Genomic DNA, 21,831 nt, shown 5'->3' with positions numbered 1-21,831 from the left:
AAAGTATTAAGGATTCATCTGCTTCCTCACTATGTCAGGATACTACAACTTTCTTACATTATTTTGAGTTTGCACGTTATATCTTCAAAGAAAAGTGTAGACACAGAATCAGTAAATACTTTAGAAAAGACAGCTGTTTGATAGCATGATTAAATACCAGAATACTTGATACCTACAGCCATTGACATTTAATAAGCTAACAAGTTAGTTTTCAATGATACTAAATATAAAAATTAACTAGTCACATTTTCAATTTTTACACGAAGGTTATACACTGAACAATTTTTGTTTAATGGATATCACACACTCTAAAAGCTCAAGCAATTTGGTGTAGATTTATTTCATGTTCTGCTATGAATTTAAAGAAAAAAGAAACTCAGTTACTTCTTTTTATGATACATTTTTATTTGTAAGACATAAGCTTTTGTTAAGCTTTTAATAAAGTGCACAAATATTCAACCAGTCTAAAACACCTTGCTTGATTTTTTAACAACTGCCATACATTGAAACACAAAAGTAACATGAAGTACAGTTCAATCATGAAGCATCTATTACCTAAACGTAGTTTAGGATTGGTAATACGAAGCATAGTGAAAAGAGAAAGATTCTTATTCAAATCTCTTGTGCAAACATGTGAATTTTACGTGAATCATTAAAATAATGACATTTTGCTGCTCTGAAAACAGTCAAGAATTCAGCTACATTTATTTACAAAAATAAAAATGCAATTGAGATAAAAAGAACTGGCCACATTTTATCAAACATTAAGGAAAAAGTAAAATAGCTTTGTATATTAAAAATTGAATCTGGAATCACCACACTGAACACTTTTCAACTGGATTCATTGGAGCTCTTTTAGGACAATGGAATACCCTTCCAAATTCATCAAACTGGGAAACACTTCCAAGAACCCTGTTAAAATAAGAATGAAGATTACTGCTTTCAAGTTAAACAACCTATTCTTGAAAATCTATATTATATTTAGTTTGTAAAGTTTAGTTACAAATATTTATGGCTTAGTTTGTAAAATAAATACCCATGGCTGAACCATATCCTTTATTCAATTACTGGTCTCTGGATATTGCAATTATTACAGAATATTAAGACAATACAATTGACCTCAGTGCTCCTAAACTAAAGAGGGGCAATATAACAATTTTCATTGCTATTCATTGACCTCTGTTAAAGATTGATATTGAACAAGAAGAAGATTAGGATTGGATGTCAGCTTTTTACAATGAAATAGTCTGCTGACATATGTTTTGGACTTACAGAATAGTCACTTCGGTGGCAGAATAAATGTAATCAATGCCCGTGGATCCACAGTCCTGGTTCTTTAGAACAAGAGGGAATTGCAAACTTGATAGCTGGAACCATACTGTCTAATTTTATCTCCTTTTCCTTGTATCCTTTTACAAATTTCCTTTTTAAATACTTATCTATTCTCTATTTTAGCTGGCTATAATTTTAAAAAGTCCCTGTTCTAATAAGATATTTATTTACATTTTAGATGCTATAGAAAATAATCTTAGAAAATACAAAGTACTAACAGAATATAGATTGGCTATAATCAGGAAGCTTTGTGGTTAAAGAATTTTGATTTATTGTACACCATGGTTTAAAGGAAAAATTGGAATTCATAAAGAAATAGCCAAATAAATTATTATGTGCACTAATGTAATGATTTAGTACTTTTTGGGCCAATTTCAAAATTACTCAGAATTTAAAGGATAGAAATTAGACTATTGACTGAAAGGTCCACACCAGAGGAACATTATTACTATGGAAAAGCATATCAATCAGCTGTAGACATTTGAAGGCTGCAGGAAGGACATTAGTGAGGAATGTCTTAGAGTTAACAAGTCAGTTTTTTTTTACAGCATGCATAAAGGCCTGTGGTGTTTGCGCTGGTCATCAAACTTCCATCTATTCTAATCCTATTTTTCAGCACCTGGCCTGTAGGCTGGTGTGTGATCCTGTTTCAAGTGTCCATTTAAATAGTTCTTAAAAGTTCTTGAGGTTCCCATCTTTACCATCCTTTTAGACAGTGAAGAATTCTTTTGACTCTCTGAAGAATTCCTCAAATTCCCTATAAACTTACTGCTCCTTACATTAAAACTGTACCCTTTGGCTATTGGCCCTCAATTAAGAGGAAAACGTTCTCTCTGGCTACCCTATTAATGGCCCTCAGAAGTTTGAACACCTCAATCAGACAGTATTCAGCTTTCACTGCTTGAAGGAAATCAAGCATATCCTCTCTAGTTTCTCTTCATTGCTGAATCGCTCAAGTCCAGGCAACATTATGATCAGTCTTGTCTGCATCCTCTATAGTGCAATCATATCCTTCCTCTAGTATGGTGATCAGAACTGTACAAAGTACTTCAGCTGTGGCTTAACTAAAGTTATTTATAGCTCCATTATAACTTCCTTGATCTTGTATTCAATGCCTTAACAAAGAAAGGAAAGAATCCCAAATATTATATCTATGGACATGCACATAAAGATCCTTGGAATCTTCTGTGTTTCCTCGGCTCCTGCCATTCAACATGTACACAATTTCCTTGATAGTCCTCCCAAAATGCAATACCTCACACTTTTCAGGATTAAGTTCATTTGCCGCTATTCAGCCCATCTAACCACCCGAACTACGTTGTTCTGTCATCTAACTCTTCCCTTTTTGCTATTTAACACACCACCAATTTTTGTATCATCCATGAACCCTCCTATATTCAAGTTTAAATCATTAATGTACACAAAACAAACAGCTAGAGACCCAACACTGAAAACTATGATATACCACTGGACACAGGCTTCCAATAAAAAAACTCTTCAGCCATTACCCTCTGCTTCTTGCTAGAAAAAACTACTTTGAACTCAATTTGCCAAGTTGTCCTAGATATTAAAAATAATAGGATCCATCTGAGCGACTGAAGGTTTAGTTGAATCATATGCATTCAAATTTACAAATGTCTTGGGTTTAACTTTAATTTTGCTATTAGTTTTTATAAAAATCTGGCATGATTTGGCAATGTCAGTGAATAGGAAATCCTTTGTTCCAGACTGACACATGGGATGGAAAAAAATTCCACAGGAAACATCACATAGATTATTTTTTAAGGATAGTAAAGGAAGAACAAGATAGCAAAGCTGAAAGGAACAGAGTGCAAAAAAGACAACACCAAACCAGAGAGAGACTTTCAGTTATCTACCTGATGCAAGGTAAATAGATGAAGATAGCTTTTATAGTAAATCATTACTATCACCCATTTAAGTTTGCCTCAATGGTCTGCCGTATTTCCAGGTCATTGGCCTTGTTTTTGAGAAACAAAACAGTTATTCTTCAATGAATAAAAACTAGAGTAAATGCATACTTAGCAGATTGCCTTTCTGCACTTTTTAGCAAATCGTCATAATGTAATTGTTTGAATACCTTATTTATGTTTTTGCAAGAGAATTATACAAATAAACAAATGTGCTGGATTGTTGCACAGAGCCATGAAACAGAAGACAAAGTATCAGACAGTTTGGGAGAGGGTTATTAGGCTGGAGGGGATTGGCGGTGATTGATGTAGAGACAATCTGAGTGGCTCAGTGGCTAGCACTACTGCCTCACAGCACCAGGGACCCGGGTTTGATTCTCCCGTGTCTGCATGGGTTTTCTCCGGGTGCTCTGGTTTCCTTCCACAATCCAAAGATGTGCAGGTTAGGTGAATTGGTCATGCTAAAATTGCCTGTAGTGTTAGGTGCATTAATCAGGATAAATATCGGGTAGGGGAATGGGTCTGGTTGGATTACTCTTTGGAGGGTCAGTGCGGACTTGTTTTCATACTGTAGGGAATCTAACCTAATCAATGTTACCAACTAACTATAGATGGACAATACAAGAATATGAGAACCAGATGGATTTACAACTCCTGCTCATATGGAGGGCCAACATTAATGCTAATGTTTTGGAGAAATATGGACTGTTTCTATAATGTAAATTCTTAGACTTAATCTGTCATTGGGAGTATGGAAAACACTACTGTCAGGGTGGCTTTTCCTATTCCTTTTCCAATTTTCCTTTTTTTTTAATGGACTTGGGTGATGTTGATCATAAATACAGTTCACAGTATTTCAGAGAATGTGTGATCTATGGGGAAATCTTTGTCTGCTGTTTGGAACAAAAAAATGCAGACATTCAACTTTCCTTTGAAAAACATTGCCTCTACACCTTCTCATAAAACATTTAATTGATTACAGGTGGTGGAATCCCATAAAGAAAATTACAATTCACTTTATACACCTTAATCTTATCCAAGTAAAAATAAAGACATTGAAAGAACTCTTCAAAGAAAGAACAGTTTACTACAAGATAATAAAGATGCCAATCAAACAATGTTAGAACTGTTTTGCAAAATCTGTCAATATTGTTTGCTGGGACGACTCTAATAACCATTCTTGGAGCTCAGTCCAAGCATTTAGAATGAGGCCACCTGTTAACTGTATCAACAAAAGCAGGTAGAACAAATGGTCAGACATCTCTTTTGTTCTCAGGTGGTATTGTTATGAATGCTTTGCTAAGCTCCAAGAATGGATAATAGCAGGCAATTACTGGAGATAAGGCTCAAAACAAATCCTGGGGAGCAGAAAAAGTGGGAATGCCACTGGCTTTGAATTGATCTGATGTGCTGGTTGCGTGAACACTTAGCTGCTTCTACTGAATGGCATCCCAGTAGTCCAAGATTGGGATAGAGAATTCCAAAGATTTACCATGTGAAGAAGTTCCTGTTCATTTGATTCCTAAATGGCCAAACTCTCTCTCTGAGATTGTGGCTCCTGGTTCTCGACAACACAATCTGGAAATATTTTTCCTTTTCTCTACTGTCAAACCCATAGGAATCTTGTGTATTTTATTGCAATCACCTCTCATTCTTCTAAATGAACGAATATGGACTGTCTCCTCAATCTCTCATCATAAAACAATCCCATAATCCCAGGGATCAGACTAGTGAACCTCTGTTGCATTGTCTCTATGGCATGCATGCATGTATATCCTTTCTTACTTAAGGAAACCAAAATAGCGCACAATATTCTCGGCACACAAAGTTCGATACAATTGCAACAGGACCTCTACTCCCGCAAATCCCCTCAATCGTGAAAGAATGGTTTGGACCTGTTTAGGTTTGGGGAGCCCTCAGAAAGGGGAAAATTCTGCTACTTATTAATTAGGTTTCAATCAAAGTGGAATGTCAAAGCTATTATTCACAATAAAATTACCAATGGTAAGGCCTTGTTTTCGAGTGAATAAAAATTAAGAGAGAAACTGCAGAGTGTTAGTGACCTTCTAGCAAAATCCAAGAAACAGTGGTGGTCTGGGGGTTGGGTGGCAATAAGTAAGACTGAAAGGACATTTGTGAGGTCACTACTCAGTGAGACAGATATTGACAAGAAGGCCATGACTTTCCATTACTTATGGAAAAAGGACAGTTTTGAAACTTTGAAATCAATGGAAATAAAATGAAGACAAGCAAAAGTGTCTTCTCCCTTGTTTTCACCCATTTTGCACTATTATGTAAGATCAGGATCTATTCTATTAACTTTTAACAACTTTTTAAATAGCAATGTAAGCCATTTAGTTGTAAAAAGAGTTTCTATGCAGCAGGAAGTTAAACCACATTTTCAGGGCACCGAGAGTTGTACTGTCTTTATGGTCACATCAATGGAAGTTCCATTCAGAGAGTTTATATTGGAACATCAATGTGAGGAAAAATGCTTGAAATAAGTTTGCTATTGATAATGTACAGAATACAAAAATCTGTAGTTTTAAGTACAAATGTTAATTCTGGCCGAGTGAGTATCAAAATGATTTTGACATAATATAAGATGTAAATCATGAAGTCAAAAGTATCTACAAATAAACTTTTTTTAATTTCATGAAACAGCAGAAGGATAAAGTGCTTTAAAGAATCAAACCTGCAGTGTTCTGGGGCATGTTTATCAGTAAGCAGCTGTAGGTAGATGGACTGTGATCTTCTCTTCATGCACCAATTCTAATAAGGTAGTGTAATAATTTAAAAAATAGTCAGTATTTCATTAGAGTCATAGAGTCATACAGTAATACAGCATGAAAACAGTCCCTTCGGCCCAAACTGCCCAAATTGCCCAAGTTCAAATTGCCCACATTTCGTCCATATCCCTCTTAAACCCTACCTATCCATGTACCTATCCTAATTTTTAAAAAAATGTTGCTATTATGCTTGCCTCAACTACTTTTCTGGCAGCCCATCCATATACACACCATTCTCTATATGAAGAAGTTGCCCCTCAGGTCTTTCGTAAACCTTTCCCCTCTCACCTTAAGCCTATGCCCTCTAGTTTTCAATTCCCCATTCCTAGGGAAAAGACTATATGAATTCATCCCACCTATGCCCCTTGTGATTTTATATACCTCAACAAGGTCACCTCTCATTCTCCTACATTCCAAGGAAAAAGTCCTACCCTGGTCAACCTCCTCCTACAACTCAGGCCTACTAGTTCTGGCAACATCCTTGTAAATTTTCGTTGCACTCTTTCCTGTTTGACTGTCTTTTCAATAACAGGGTAACCTGGTAGCTTAGGTGACTTAAATACCAAAGAAATTAAGACAAACAATCTGAAGGGAAACATTCTTAGATTAGATTGCCTACAGTGTGGAAACAGGCCCTTCGGCCCAACCAGTCCACACCGACCCTCCGAAGAGTAAGCCACCCTGACCCATTTCCCTAATGCACCTAACACTATGGGTAATTTAGCATGGCCAATTCACCTGACCTGCACATATTTGGACTGTGGGAGGAAACCGGAGCACCCGGAGGAAACCCACGCAGATACCGGGAGAATATGCAAACTCCACACAGACAGTTGCCCGAGGCTGGAATCGAACCTGGTGCTGTGAGGCAGCAGTGCTAACCACTGAGCCACTGTGCCGCCCTAATTATTGTTATTATTGATTATTATTGTTAAGGAAAGCAAACTTTTGTGATGAATTTATCCATCAGGAGATAATTATAAATTAATTTGTACCACTTTACAATTGCTAATGATGAGTAGATTATTTAGCTGGCAATGGGCCAAATCAATATGCACTATTGAACTTTAACAAAAAGAGCCATAATTCTAATGGCCTGACATAGTGGGTGATTTTATGTTGAATTAAATGAGGCATCAATTCCCTAGTTTTCTGACATGTCAGTCACCCATAATCAACAGTAACACCAAAGTTAGCTATCTGAATTAATTTACATTGACCATTGGCAATGATCAGGTTCACTGTGGCAGCGTAAGCCATCCTAGGCACCCATTCACATCACTCTTGATTGGCAGGTATTAGTAGTTGTTGTTTTCCAAGGAAACAGGTGGTAGCGGCAGTTGAGGTTACCCTGAGGGGTTGGTTGGGAGTCTGAAGACACCACTTAGTACTGGATTGCAGGGAATAAATTGCCTTTTAACTATTGTTACAACGTTGACCCCACATGGGAACAGCAGGCTCATCAACTCACTGTTGCTCCTGCTGAATGATTAGCTAGCACCTCATTCATGAATATTTAATCGGCTGCTTGCTATTTTATTGTGTATGATCAGCTGACCCATCTACTAACAGAAGCCCTGTGATCTTCTGATCTTACTTGATGCTACAACAAGATTCCAGTCAGTGCATTAGTAGCCCGGTTCACACCTCTTCTAATGTTTATTTCCATTTCAAGTAATAGAGTCATTGTGTAATACAGCATGGAAACAGTCTTTTGGCCAACCAGTCTAAGCTGACTAAAATCCCAAACTAAACTACTCCCTCCTCTCTGTGCTTGGCCCATATCCCTCATCACTCTACTTGCAATCCTGAGTAAAGTGATAGATAGTGTCATCAACAGTCCTATTAAGCATTACTATTCAGTGACACCCAGTTTGGGTTCCACCAGGGCTACACAGCTCCTGACATCATTAAAGCCTTGGTTCAAACATAAGCTTATAATCAGTCATACAACATGAAAACAGACTTTTCAGTCAAACTCGTCCATTGATGAAATATCCTGAACTGTTTTGTTCCATTTGCCAGCATTTGACCCATATTCCTCTAAACCCTTCCTATTCATGAACCCATCCAGATGCGTTTTAAATGTTGTTCTTGTACCCGCCTCTACCACCTCCTCTGGTGGCTCATTTCACTCACACACAACTCTGCAAAGAGCTGAATTCCAGATTTGTGTGAGAGTGACTGCCTTTGACATCAAGGTCACGTTCAACCTGGCATGGCATCAAGGAACCCTAGCAAAAATGAAATCAATGGCTATAAGGGGACAAATTCTTTACTGGTTGGAGCCTTACATCAATGATTGGGAAGTTATTGGCGAAGATTCTTAGGGACAGGATTTACTCATAACTTGAAACAAATGGACCTTTTAGGGAGAGTTAGCATGGTTTTGTGCTGGGGGGGGGGGGGTGTTGTCTCACAAATTTGATTCAGTTTTTTGAGGAAGTGATGAAATGATTGGGGGTAGCACAGTGGATGTCATCTAAATGGATTTTACTAAAGCATTTGATAAGGTCACTCATGGCAAGCTCGTCCAGAAAATTAAGTCACATGGCATCCATGGTGAGATGGTAAGTTGGAAACAAAATTGGCTCGGTCACAGAAGACAGGTGGTAGTTTGTAGTTTTTCTGACTGGAGGTCTGTGACCAGTTGTTTTCTGTGGGTTGTATGTAATATATGTATATAATCTGGATGAAAATGTAGGTGGTCAGATTTGTAAGTTTTCAACTGACATGAAAATTGTGGATAGTAAGGAAGGTTGTCAAAGGATACAGCAGGATATAGATCAGTTGGAACGTTGGGTGGAGAAATAGCAGATGGAATTTAATCTGGACAAGTGCAAGGTGATGCATTTTTGGAGGTCAAATGTAAGAGAAAAGTATACAGTAAATGGCAGGACCCTTAGGAGCATTGGTATACAAAATAATCTTGGGGTGCACATCATAGTTCCCGGAAAGTGACAACACAAGTGAATAAGATGGTAAAGATGGTATATGGCATACTTGCCTTCATCAGTCAGGGCATTGAGAATAAAAGTTGACAAGTCATGCTGCAGCTGTATACAATTTCAGTTAGGCCACATTCGGCAGTTATAAGAAGGATGTGGAGGCTTTGGAGAGGATACAAAGGGGGTTTACCAGGATGTTGCTTGGACTGAAGTGTTTTATCTATAAGGAGAGGTTGGACAAACTTAGATCGTTTTTGCTAGAGCATCAAAGGCTGAGGGATGAATTGTTAGACGTATATAAAATGAGAAGAAAGTGAGGACTGCAGGACGGAGATCAGAGTCGAGAGTGTGGTACTGGAGAAGGACAGCAGGTCAGGCAGCATCCGAAGAGCAGGAGAATGGACATTTCGGGCATAGGCCTTCATCAGGAATGAAAATATTAGGGAACAAAGATTTAATGTGAGGCGGAAAAGTTTAAAGGAAATGTGTTAACCAAAATTTTTTCACAGAGGGTTGTAAGTGCCTGGAACACTCTACCAGGGGAGGTTGTAGAAACTGATAACATAGCAACAATTAAGAGGCATTTACAAGAGACTTGTGAACAGGCAGGGAATGTGTGGTTGAAGTGGATTCAATTGTAATAGTTAAAAGAATATTGGATGCATAACTGAAGGGGAAAAAATGCCAGGATGGGTGAAATAGCTGGACAGTGAAACTAGTTGGTTGCCTCTGTCAAACAACTACGTACCCATGATGGGCTGAATGGCCTTTATCTGAGCGGTATCATTCTTTATTCTTTCTTAATTAATCTACTAACAATATGTCCTGAGCCCTTTTCCTGTCTGACATCTGTAAAGTGGATCTCCCTGCGCAAGTTATCTATCAGATAAGGCTTGCCTGGAGGTTGCATTGCAAAACGAATAATAACACTTGCACTTCATATCAAAAATGCTTGCATTAGAGTTGCCTTCTTTATCAGCTTGAATACTGCAGTAACAGTTTTACACTTTTTAAAAATATTATTTAAAAGAATTCTATTAACAGATTTATTTCCTTTGGATGTTCTGAAATCTCACGACAATCTAAGCCAGAATAATAAAAAAAGAAAGCTCTATTTTAGATCATTTGTTGTGAGCTACCCGTTAGCTTCCTTTCATTGTTCCAATAGGATGATCCTTCCTGTACAGAAGCTTCAGAATGAAAGCAGAAAAAGCTGCAAGTACTCAAATTGCCAGTTTGATTTCAATCAGGATTTCTGGTTGTTTTTTCAAGTTCTTGGTATGGATGTACAGTGTTAAGAAAAAAAACTGAAAGAGCTAATGTCAACACAGTAAAAGTTTATGTCACCACAGTAAAAGTTTATCTGCAAACATTTTTGTACAAAAGATGGGAGAGGACCATGCTACAAATAACGTGGAAGTGCTGGTGTTGGACTGGGGTGGACAAAGTTAAAAAATCCCATAATACCAGGTTATAATCCAACAGGTTTATTGGAAGTACAAGCTTTTGGAACGCTGCTCCTTCACCACATAGTTAGTGGGGAGGATCATTTGGACTGAGAATTTATAGTAAAAGATCAAATATCTGGTCGGCATGTCAAAGCTGGACTGAAGGGTCTGTTTCCGTGCTGTATATCTCTATGACTCTATAACTGATGTGATTTACTGAAGATGCTACAAATAGACAGTGGTCAGCCTGAGTGATTGGTTGCAGTTTGAGAGGAGGTATTGATGGGGAGGGAGAGGAAACCAGATACTTCCCAAATGGCAAATGCAGAGAGTGAGTCAAACTGCTGTCACAAATCCTACTCGCATTCATTAGTTGTGATAGTAATAACAGAAACCCGCCAACAGATTGACCGATAATGGAACAGCAATCTGGCTATTTGAACAGGTCATAGTATGCAGCAAAGAGAGAACTTGGGGGACTAGATTTAATCTTACAAAAGCTTGGTTGCTGCTCAGATATGAAGAATTACTTCCCTACAACTGAGGTTTGTAAAGTTGCGCTGAAACTTACACTAATGGGAATAACTCGAAGGCATCTCTTATTCCCTAAAAGTGACTGCTTTTGATATATTTTCATGTATGTTCCAGTTTCATGATCTTCTTAGAGCATTTAAACCATGGTAGAGATCTCTTAGGCTCTACTTCTCACCTCTAAGCTAGGGAATGGTGCAGGAATTAAGCAGATCTGATCAAACACAAACAAACGCATTGTCTATAAAGCATATCTCTGGATGATGTCCCAAAAAATGACTAAACTCACATTCCATTTTAAGCTTAGGCAATTTACAGCATCTAGGAATTAATACTGAGTTGCACCGCTTCAGATTATAGAACATAGAACATAGAACAATACAGCGCAGTACAGGCCCTTCGGCCCTCGATGTTGCGCCGATCAAAGCCCACCTAACCTACACTAACCCACTATCCTCCATATACCTATCCAATGCCCGCTTAAATACCCATAAAGAGGGAGAGTCCACTACTGCTACTGGCAGGGCATTCCATGATCTTACGACTCGTTGAGTGAAGAACCTACCCCTAACATCAGTCCTATATCTACCCCCCCTTAATTTAAAGCTATGCCCCCTTGTAATAGCTGACTCCATACGTGGAAAAAGGTTCTCACTGTCAACCCTATCTAACCCCCTAATCATCTTGTACACCTCTATCAAATCACCCCTAAACCTTCTTTTCTCCAAAGAAAACAACCCCAAGTGCCTCAGCCTTTCCTCATAGGATCTTCCTACCATACCAGGCAACATCCTGGTAAACTTCCTCTGCACCCGTTCCAGTGCCTCCACATCCTTCCTATAGTATGGCGACCAAAACTGCACACAATATTCCAGATGCGGCCGCACCAGAGTCTTATACAACTGCAGCATAACCTCAGGACTCCGGAACTCAATTCCTCTACCAATAAAAGCCAGTACGCCATATGCCTTCTTCACTGCACTATTTACCTGGGTGGCAACTTTCAGAGATCTGTGTACATGGACACCAAGATCCCTCTGCTCTTCCACACTACCAAGTAGTCTACCATTAGCCCAGTAATCCATCTTTTTATTACTCTTACTCCATCCTTCTTATATCCCAAGGCGGAGGAATTGGGAGAATGGGATGGAGTTCTTGCAGGAACTGAGTGGGAGGAGGTGTAGTCCAGGTTGTTCTGAGAGTCTATGCCACTGTGACCCATCAGGCCAAAATCACTCACACTGTCCATGCTCTCAATGCCTCCGGTGATCTCCTCTCCACTACCTCCAATCTCATTGGCCCTAGGAATGCACTGCCCATTTCTACCTGCTCGCCAAGATCCATAAGCCCAACTGCCCCAGCCAACCCATTGTCTTGGCATGCTCCTGCCTTACTCAACTCATCTCGTCCAAACACGACTCCATCCTCTCCCCCTTGGTTCAGGTACTTCCCACCTACATCTGTGATACCTACCATGCCCTCCACCTCTTCAGTAACATCCAGTTCCCCGACCCTAGTGCTTTATATTCAGTATGGACATGCAGTTCTGATACACATGCATACCCCACAAGGATGGCCTTCAGGCCCTCAGCTTCTTCCTTTCCAACAGACCCATTCAGTCCCCCTCCACCAATCCCTTCCTCCATCTCACCGAACTATCCTCACCCTTAATAACTTTTCCTTTAACTCCTCCCCTTTTTTCCAAATCCGGGGTTGGCCATGGGCACTCGGATGGGCCCCAGCTATGCCTGCCTTTTCGTCGGCCACATCAAACAGACCTTCCTCAGTAAACACACAGGCACTGTGCCCCAATTCTTCCGCTGTTCCATCCATGACTGTACCGGTGCACGCCCTGTAACCAGGCTGAACTGAAGAAGTTAATTGACTTTGCCCAAATTTCCATCCCACCATCAAATTCACTTGGTCCATCTCGAACAGCTTCTTCCCCTTTCCTTACCTCTCCATTTCCATCTCCGGCAACAGTCTCCAGACGGACTTTTATTACAAACTCACAGACTCACTACCTGGACTATACTTCCTGCCACCCAGTATCCTGCAGGAACTCCACCCCATTCTCTTACTTCTTCCACCTCTGCTCGGATGAGGACACATTCCACTCCCAAGCATTCCAGATATCCACCTATTTCGAATAATGTGCTTCCTCCGCTCTGTCATCCAGACGGCCCTCCATCACACCACCTTAATTCTCCGTTCAACTGCTCTAAAACCCCCCCCATGCAATAAAGACAGAGTCCCTCTTGTCCTCACCTACCACCCCACCAGTCTCCGCATGCAATGCATCATCCTTAAACACTTGCACCAACTCCATCCAGACCCACTACCAAGGACATCTTCCCCTCCCCACCCCTCTTTACCTTCTGCAAGGACCATTCCCTTTGCCAATCCTTGATTTGCGACATTCTCCCCACCAGTCCGCCCAAACCCCCAGGTACCTTCCACCTCAATTGGAAAAGATGCAAAACCTGCCAGCACATCACCCCCCCCTCACCTCCATCCGGAGCCCTAAACAGTCCTTCTAGGTAAGACAGAGGTTCACCTGTCTCTCTTCCAATCTTGTTTACTGTATCCGGTCCTCTCAATGTGGTCTTCTCGACATCAGAGAGACCAAACATAAACCAAGGAAATGTCTCGCCAAGCATCTCAGCCAGGCCTACAGGGGCTGACTGGATCTCCCAGTCACCACCCATTTTATTTCCCCTTCCCACTCCCTTTCTGACATGACCACCCTTGGCCTCCTCCATTGCCACAATGAATCAAACTGCAAATTGGAGGAACTACACCTCATCTTCCACTTGGGAAGCCTACAGCCCAGAGGACTTGACATTGAGTTTTACAATTTCAAATAATCTCCCTTCCCATCTCCTGACTCCCTTCCCAGCTGCTCCCCCTCCTTTTCATTCCTCTCAGCCACCTACTGGATTCATCCCTCCCATCCAACCAAGTCATACCCTCCACCAGTCTGCACCGAACCACCCTGCCTCCCCCCACCCACTTTATCTGCAGCTCCCCTTCCACCCATGCCAAATCCTGAAGGAGGGTTACACCCAAAATATTGACTTCTCTACCTCCTAATGTTCCCTGGCTTGCTATCTTCTTCCAGCCTCCTGCTTGAATTCCAGCATTTGCAGTTTGTTTTTGTCTCTAACCATGTTGCGTTTTATTGGCCTTTTTTTCTCAGCAGAGCAGATCCATTTTCTCCTTTTCACAGGTAACATTTACCCCAATTTTGCAAATCTATCACTGCTTTACGACCATTATCACTGCCTTTGTGCTGTGGGCACAATCACCATATCAGTCACTCTTCCTCCCTGTCACTAAAATAAAAGCCATGGTTTTCCAGCTCCTTTCAGTTCCGAAGAAGTTATATTACATTTGAAACGTTAACTCTGATTTCTCTCCACAGATGCTGCCAGACATGTTCAGTTTCTCTCGCACTTTCTGGTCTTATTTCGATCCAGTGTTAAGTATAATCTTTTACAGATAATCTTAAGTAGAATATTTGCTGTTGGGTATCTAAAAATACAATATAATGGGCTGCTTTGTTGCATTTGTGGTTTTACTATTTATCTTTATTTTCAAAAGACTAAACTAGTACAGTAATATAAAAGCAAAATACTGCGGATGCTGGAAATGTGAAGCAAAGACAGAAAATGTTGGAGAAACTCTGCAGGTCTGGTGGCATCTGTGGAAATAGAAACTTAATGTCTTGAGTTCAATACCAAACTGTTCTGAACCTGTTCTAAAGAAGAAACATATAGGACTTAAGTAGTTAACTCTTTTTTCTCAGTTCACAGATGTTGCCGTATCTGCTAAAGTTCTCCAGTATTTTGGTACATTTATTCAGTATCTATTACACCCAGTTTTCAATTTGGCTCTTGAGGAACAGCAACAGCACTTACTGTAGTTGGCTCCCTAAATCTTAAATTTCACTTTCACATGGAGGTTACTGTGCCACCAATACAACTGAATTCTTAGGCTCAAGTTTTTGCTGAATAGGATAACTTGGGAATTCCTTAAAAATGTCATTTAGGACCAATTCCAGGATTTCCACCCCTATTCTTGTTTCTGACACCATCCCACCTGCACCTCTATGAAACAGAAATTTGAAGAGGAGGGGTCTTTTTAAAGGAGATGGATCTACAGAGTTGACAAGTTTCTTATTCAACCTTTCCATTTCGGATGTGTGTGTGTAGGCTTACCCCACAAAGACAGCAGCAGTCTGACTGTTGGTGTCCGGTCCGGCTGCCTGGGGAGTCGGGGGGTGGAGGAGTTGGTCAGGGATCAGACGGTGGGTGCGGGGTTTGGGGCAGGCGGGGTCGGGGTGGGAATGGATGAGATTCTGGGCCGGGGTTGGGGGGTGCGGGGGGGGAGCAGATGGGGGCGGACTGGGTTGGTGGCAGACGGGGTTGCCGAGCGGGCGGTGGTGGCGGATAGATATGGGGGGCAGGTGGTGGGGGCAGATGGGGTTAGGGGCGGGCAGGGGTGGAATGGAGGTGGATGGGAACGGGGGGCGGGGTGGGGTGGATGGGATTGGGGTGCGGGGGCTTGGACAGGGTTGGGGAGGACGGGCAGGGTTGGGGGTGGGCAGGGGCAGAGTGGTGGCGGACGGGAATGGGGGGGTGGGGTGGATGGGATTGGGGTGCAGAGGGGCGGACGGGGTTGAGGAGGATGGGCAGGGTTGGGGGTGGGCAAGGGTGGCAGGGGCCCACCTGCAGAGTGCTGCTGCCTAGTCTCCTGAACGGGGAGCAGACTTCACAGAAAACTCCGAGCCCCAGACGAAATCAACTAACCGAATAATTAATTATCTTAACGAAATAGTGCCTGCCCATCTCATTCGGATAATCGAGGTTCCTCTGTACTTGCAACAACCTTCATTGTCTGCTATTTGTTTTACCTGTTCTATGGCCATATCTGGTGTGTCTTTTGTGGTTTTGTACTAAAAGAAATGTACTAAAAGAGATTCTGTAGATCTCCTTGCCAAATTTTATCTTAAAACAAAGAACTATAGATGCTGGAAATCTGAAACAAGAGCAGAAATTGCTGGCGAAACTCAGTAGGTCTAGCAACATCTGTAGAGAGAAAGCAAAGTTAATGATTTGGGTTCAGTGACCCTTTTGCTGATTCTTCTGTTTTATTTCCGGGCCTTTGTCACACTCACAATCTAAATGGCTTTCTCCAGTAGTAAGTTTTCCTTGATCTGAAATAAATCTGTAACATTTCAACCTATCAGTAAAGAGTGTATCATGCATCAAGTTAGACGGCTGCTCCAGAAAGTTGATGTGACACTTGCTGAGTTGCAGAAAAAGCAATTTTTTGTATTTAGGTGGTGAAACCCGACTGAATGGTTAACATTTGAAGTGCAGGATACTGTTGAAACTCAGTTGAGTGGATGACTCCAAGCTTGTTTTTTTCAGCAAGACCGACATGGTGGGGTGTTCCACAGGAATGAGGCGCGACAGAAGTGCAGGAGAGAGAATAAGGAGTTGCTCCAACACAGTATGAAGGTATGAGTGTGCATTGGACAGAAGAGGTATTTGCAATGACAGAGGGCATGGAAGACATGGTTGTGCTGCCTGTACTAATTGAGTGTCAGAATGGTGGGTGAATGAGTTTATAGGGTCGGTCAGTACTGAACCAGAGTTCGGCTGTGAGGCGAGGTGTTGCTTGTGTCCTATCCTTGACACTGGGATCTCACTATCAGCCAGGCTTTTAGCCTTGTGCGGCAAGACCTGAGCATTGCTACAAGAAGCAAGTGAGTTTAACAGATGAGACATAATGATGCTTCATCTCCCACTTGTGTGAATGTTAGTGTTCAGAGGAGAAAGAAGTTATGGGATTGTTGGTGAAGGAGTGGAGCAGGTAGAGCAGTCCTCACCGTAAATTTGTCTTGTATTTGGTTGACAGTTTTATTCACAAGCCAAAATCATCTAAGCAGATCAAGTGGATCTCTTTAAATATTAAATCTGATCTGAAAGTGGCCGATATCATCTAAGCAGATCAAATGGATCTCTTTAAATATTAAATCTGATCTGAAAGTGCTTGTCAATATGGGAATAAACTTGTATGTTCCCTGTGCTCTGATATCTGTGCACAGAGAGCAGCAGAAACAGACATTTCTCTCTATGTCACCTCTCAACTTGATATCAAATCACCTACCTTAAATAAGTAACAGCTGGGCGGATTATTCAGGGTTTGAGCAGTGCAGTGAACATTGTTCATCCCCTGCTGTACTGGCAATCAAATCCAACACATGAACAATGAGACAAACTCATTCTGCTGCATATGAGCGTCATATTTCTTGGGAGTCTTAACCTGGTATCTCTGGCTCTGAGGAGGGTAACTGATTATAACGATTTTAATTGGCAGTTGTGGTCTCAAAAGACCAGGAAGTGGAAATGTCTATACTACAGGAACTGGTGGAAGCAAGAAATTGATCAGACAGTGGAACACTTAGTCTGCCTCTAACGTCATGATCTGTCCCCTCGGTTTATTTGGGGGCAGTGTGGAGAGATTTGCTCTATCTAACTCCTTGCTGTACCAGCCTGGGAGTGCTTGATGGGAACAGTGTCAAGGGAACTTTACTGTATTTCTAATTCTGTTTTGGATATCAAAGCTAGAGGTGGCCAAGATTCACCTCAACAAATCGCAAAAAGACAGGAGTTAACACAGGAGTAAATAAAGCTAATTTTACATAAACTGGATTGGAGTCAATGGGATGTACTGTACTTAAACCATTTTCTAGAACTGAGACACTGCAGTCCTTTGAGAACCTACATCTGCAGAATGTCAGCATTTGTCATTCTGAGTCTCCATGATTACAGTCAGAAACCATATATGTACACATATATATATTTTGGACAGTGAATACTCTGCCTTTTTTTTTGTACCCCTGTTTGGTTTTATAATTATTATCCTTCTAGTTTAACACATTTCCAAACTGAGAGTGAATGCCATGTCCAAAGTGATGGTTTTGAGCATTTTATCGGCAAGCTACCAAATGATGAAATCTTTTAGCTGTATGGGAGATGGGACAGTCAGGAGAGATAGCAAGAGCACAGGACAGAGATTTGACAGTCTTTTTTGTTGAAGGTTGTATTGTAAATTGGGAGAAACTATTTCCTCTAATGGGAAATCAGTGACAAAGTGATCAATTCAAAATTGTCATGGAGAGTAGACAGGATAGGGAAATTTCTTTGCAGAGGGATGAATGTTTTCCCACAGGGAAATGATTGATGCAGAGAATGGTTTGTTGAGAGAAAAGAATGATTGAAACAGAGAGAGAGAGAGAGAAAGGAAGATAAATAGAGTGAGACAGAGAGGGTGAGAGAGAGCAGACCTTCAGTAGTTTTGGACTGTTGTAGAGCCAATGTCAATGTGAAGGACTGAAATGTGGTGTGTGTAACAATGTCTAACATTTGTGAACATTTCCTTTGTCTATTATAGCAGAATTGCCATTACTGTATTGGTCAGAGCATTGAGTATAGGAGTTGGGAGGTCATGTTGCGGCTGTACAGGATGTTGGTTAGGCCACTTTTGGAATAAGGCATGCAATTCTGGTCTCCTTCCTTTCGGAAGGATTTTGTGAAACTTGAAAGGGTTCAGAAAAGATTTACAAGGATGTTGCCAGGGTTGGAGGATTTGAGCTATAGGGAAAGGCTGAAGAGGTTGGGGCTGTTTTCCTTGGAGCGTCAGAGGCTGAGGAGTGACTTTATAGAGGTTCATAAAGTCATGAGGGGCTTGGATAGGGTAAGTAGACAAAGTTTTTTCCCTGGAGTGCAGGAGTCCAGAACTAGAGGGCATAGGTTTAAGGTGAGAGGGGGAAGATATAAAAGAGACCTAAGGGGCAACTTTTTTATGCAGTGGGTGATATATGTATGGAATGAGATGCCAGAGGAAGTGGTGGAGGCTGGTATAATTATAGCATTTAAAAGGCATCTGGATGGGTATATGAATAGGAAGGGATATGGACTGGGTGCTGGCAAGTGGGACGAGATTAGGTTGGGATATCTGGTTGGCATGGACGAGGTGGACTGAAGGGTCTGTTTCTGTGCTGTTCATCTCTATGAATCTATGACTCTTTGACTCATCTGTATTGCATATAACAATCTGGTCACTTATGGATTCTGAGTTTAAGTTACCACAGTTGCATTTCTCTGCTAGCATGTAAAGATTGTTAATGAAATTTTGTAATGTGGAAGCTGACATTTTTTTGTTAAATCTTGCCTTTTCAAAAAAATGTATTAGTTCGGAGTTTGCAGTAATTGTCAAAGGTTTTCCATGTCTCAGTGAGTTTGACTGGATGTTTCATTTACTCAACAGTGATCGATAACATCATCTTGAAATTTCCTAAATATGTAAATAAGTGTATTCTTTGTTCAGCTTCTGACTTAATATCCAGTTTAGAGACTATTCTATGCCTTAATAATTATTTTCTGCAGGATGTAAATTTTGTGTTCTACAGGTGTGGCACAGTGGCTCGCACTGCTGCCTCACAGCGCCAGGAACCCAGCTTCAATTCCAGCCTCAGGTGACTATCTGTGTGGAGTTTGCACATTCTCTCTGTGTCTGCATGGGTTTCCCCTGGGTGGTCTGGTTTCCTCCCACAGTCCAAAGATGTGCAGGTTAGGTGAATTGCTAAATTGCCCATAGTGTTAGATGCATTAGTCAGAGGGAAATGGGTATGGGTGGGTTACTCTTCAGAGGGTTGGTGTGGACTTGTTGGGCCAAATGGCCTGTTTCTACATTGTTGGGAATCTAATTTAATTTGGTCCATTTGTGAAATTAAATCTTGCTGGCAATACTGTTTCTGATACCATGGTTTCCAAACCTTACTGCAACTATTTACAGTCTACATGAATTTTACCTAAATGATTACAGAGCTTGTTAGAAATTCACTAGCCCTGCATCTGTATTCTAGAAATTCCTCCTTTACTCTAATGTCCTTGTGATGTTATTGCAATGGCTGGTGCTTAAATGGTATTAATGTCTTCAGACCATTTCAGCCCCATCTACAACAGATTGATAATCCAACAACAGTTAGATCGTGAGGATGAAGTCAAGTAAGTTTTTTTCTCTTTTCATTGGTTTTCTCACCCTTGGCTTCTTGTCTAGTCTGGCATATAGGTTCGTCAGGATGCAGTCAGTAGTTGTGCTACTGAGCTACCCTTGATGATGAACATTGATGGTCTCCACCCATAGTATATTTTGTGTCCCTGCTACCCTTAGTGCTTCTTCAAAATGGAGCTCAACATGAAGGAGGACGAATTCAGTACCTGAGAAACAAGGCCGAATGGTAATCTGCAAAGGATTCCTCACTATAACTACAGTTATAGCAGAATCATGGAATAGTTGTCTATCAAGTGCATTTTGGTTGTCGAGAAGTGCCATGCTTACAATTCCATTCCCTCATTCTTTTATCCAACCTAGCATTTTGTTTCCTTCAGATAATTACGTAAAGTTTTTTGACTGCTTCAGTTGAACCTGCCACCACAGCATGCTCAGACAGTGCATTCCAGCCCCTAAACACTTGCCATGTAAAAATGCTTTCCTTCGTATCAGTATTGCTTCATTTGCTAATCACTTTAAATCTGTGTTTTGACTTTTTGATCCTTCTGCTAATAGGAACAGTTTTGCATGGTTTTGTCAAGGTCACTCAAGATTTTGAAGACCTCTAGCAAATCTCTTTTCAAGGAAAATAGCCTAATGCATAATCAATCAAACATTCTCAGTATTAAACTTGCTTATTCCAGATTTATTAATTAATTAAAATCAAATCATTCTAGATCCAGGGTGGGGTTTGAACTCACGTCTTCAGAGCATTATTGGATTGTTAGTCCAATGACAGTGCTACTATGCTCTTGTTACCACTCTGTGATGTATAAGCAGAAGAAGATTGTCTTTCTGCCTCTTCCTCCATCATACTTTCTGAGAAACTAAGTAGTTTGCCATTACCTTCTTCAGGGACACCTTTCCACTCTAACTGTCTGATTATATCGTTTCTAAGTTTGTCTAATGAAAACATTTGTTCAATTCATAGTATGTGTAAACATTTAAGTTTCCTGATGATGTATACCCTGAAGTTCCTAAAATAATACTTAGGCCTTATAACATTGACCAACAAAACAGAGAACACTTCAAATAAGAGTGCATTCATTCATTGCAAAGTAAGCAAACCCTGACAATTCTCGGCCTTTCACCATTTGTGTATTTGAAAAATGAATGGGAGTCTATGAAAGGTCTTTAATTCAAAATGAAGTAGACCTGTTCAGATCATTGGCTAAAATAGCCTTGTTTTCTTACCTGTGCAAACGCAATGAAGAGAAGTTGGTTGTGGGTATATTTTAGACCTGGAAGTGGATGTTCAGGACCATGATCACGAACCCATTTCTGATATGCCTGGAATATAGACAAAATAGCCATTGACTATAGGCTGTGGCAATTTAAAAATACAGCTCTTTAAGGAGATATTACAAGTTCACTCACATAGTATGCAAGTTTAAGTCCTCCCATATCAGCAATGTTTTCTCCAAGTGTAAGTTGGCCATTGACCTGTAGAGGGAGACCAATAGTAGCAAAACATATTGTAGATAGGATATAGTCCGATGTAAAATTATTCCCTTTAAAATCTGATGTATTCCCTACTAAGACACACATGTTTTCTAACAATTGTCTTTTAATTGTCACATTTATCCAAATTAAATAGTTGTAGTGATTTTCTCTTGTATTGTCTTTTTGGGGCGTGGTGGGGTGGGGGTGCATATTTTTCATATTGCCTTCAGTTTATTGTTTATCCTGAACATTTCCTCGATATCTTGAACATTTGAAAATGGAATCT

At 40.6% G+C, this 21,831-nt stretch overlaps 1 protein-coding gene across 2 annotated transcripts in view; it reads right to left on the bottom strand.

Moving 5' to 3' along the window:
• Nucleotides 1-263: 263 nt before the first annotated feature.
• ecel1 (endothelin converting enzyme-like 1) overlaps nt 264-21,831 on the bottom strand; it is a 123,506-nt gene continuing 101,938 nt past the window's right edge. Inside the window, exons 14-17 of one of the 2 annotated variants that reach the window (XM_072572515.1) lie at nt 21,480-21,545; nt 21,297-21,392; nt 5,956-6,032; nt 264-912 (exon numbers count right to left, since the gene is read on the bottom strand). In XM_072572515.1, coding sequence (XP_072428616.1) covers nt 813-912; nt 5,956-6,032; nt 21,297-21,392; nt 21,480-21,545 — 339 coding nt within the window. In that variant the 3' untranslated portion in view covers nt 264-812. Of the gene's footprint in view, nt 913-5,955; nt 6,033-21,296; nt 21,393-21,479; nt 21,546-21,831 lie in introns of those variants that run through there. The other variant, XR_011960888.1, reaches the window with a different exon arrangement.

The sequence above is a fragment of the Chiloscyllium punctatum genome, chromosome 6 (genome assembly GCF_047496795.1).
Source record: "Chiloscyllium punctatum isolate Juve2018m chromosome 6, sChiPun1.3, whole genome shotgun sequence".
In the NCBI taxonomy this organism is placed as follows: Eukaryota; Metazoa; Chordata; class Chondrichthyes; order Orectolobiformes; family Hemiscylliidae; genus Chiloscyllium; species Chiloscyllium punctatum.
The sequence above is the reverse complement of the archived record's forward strand: the minus strand, read 5'-3'. Positions and strand labels throughout refer to the sequence as shown.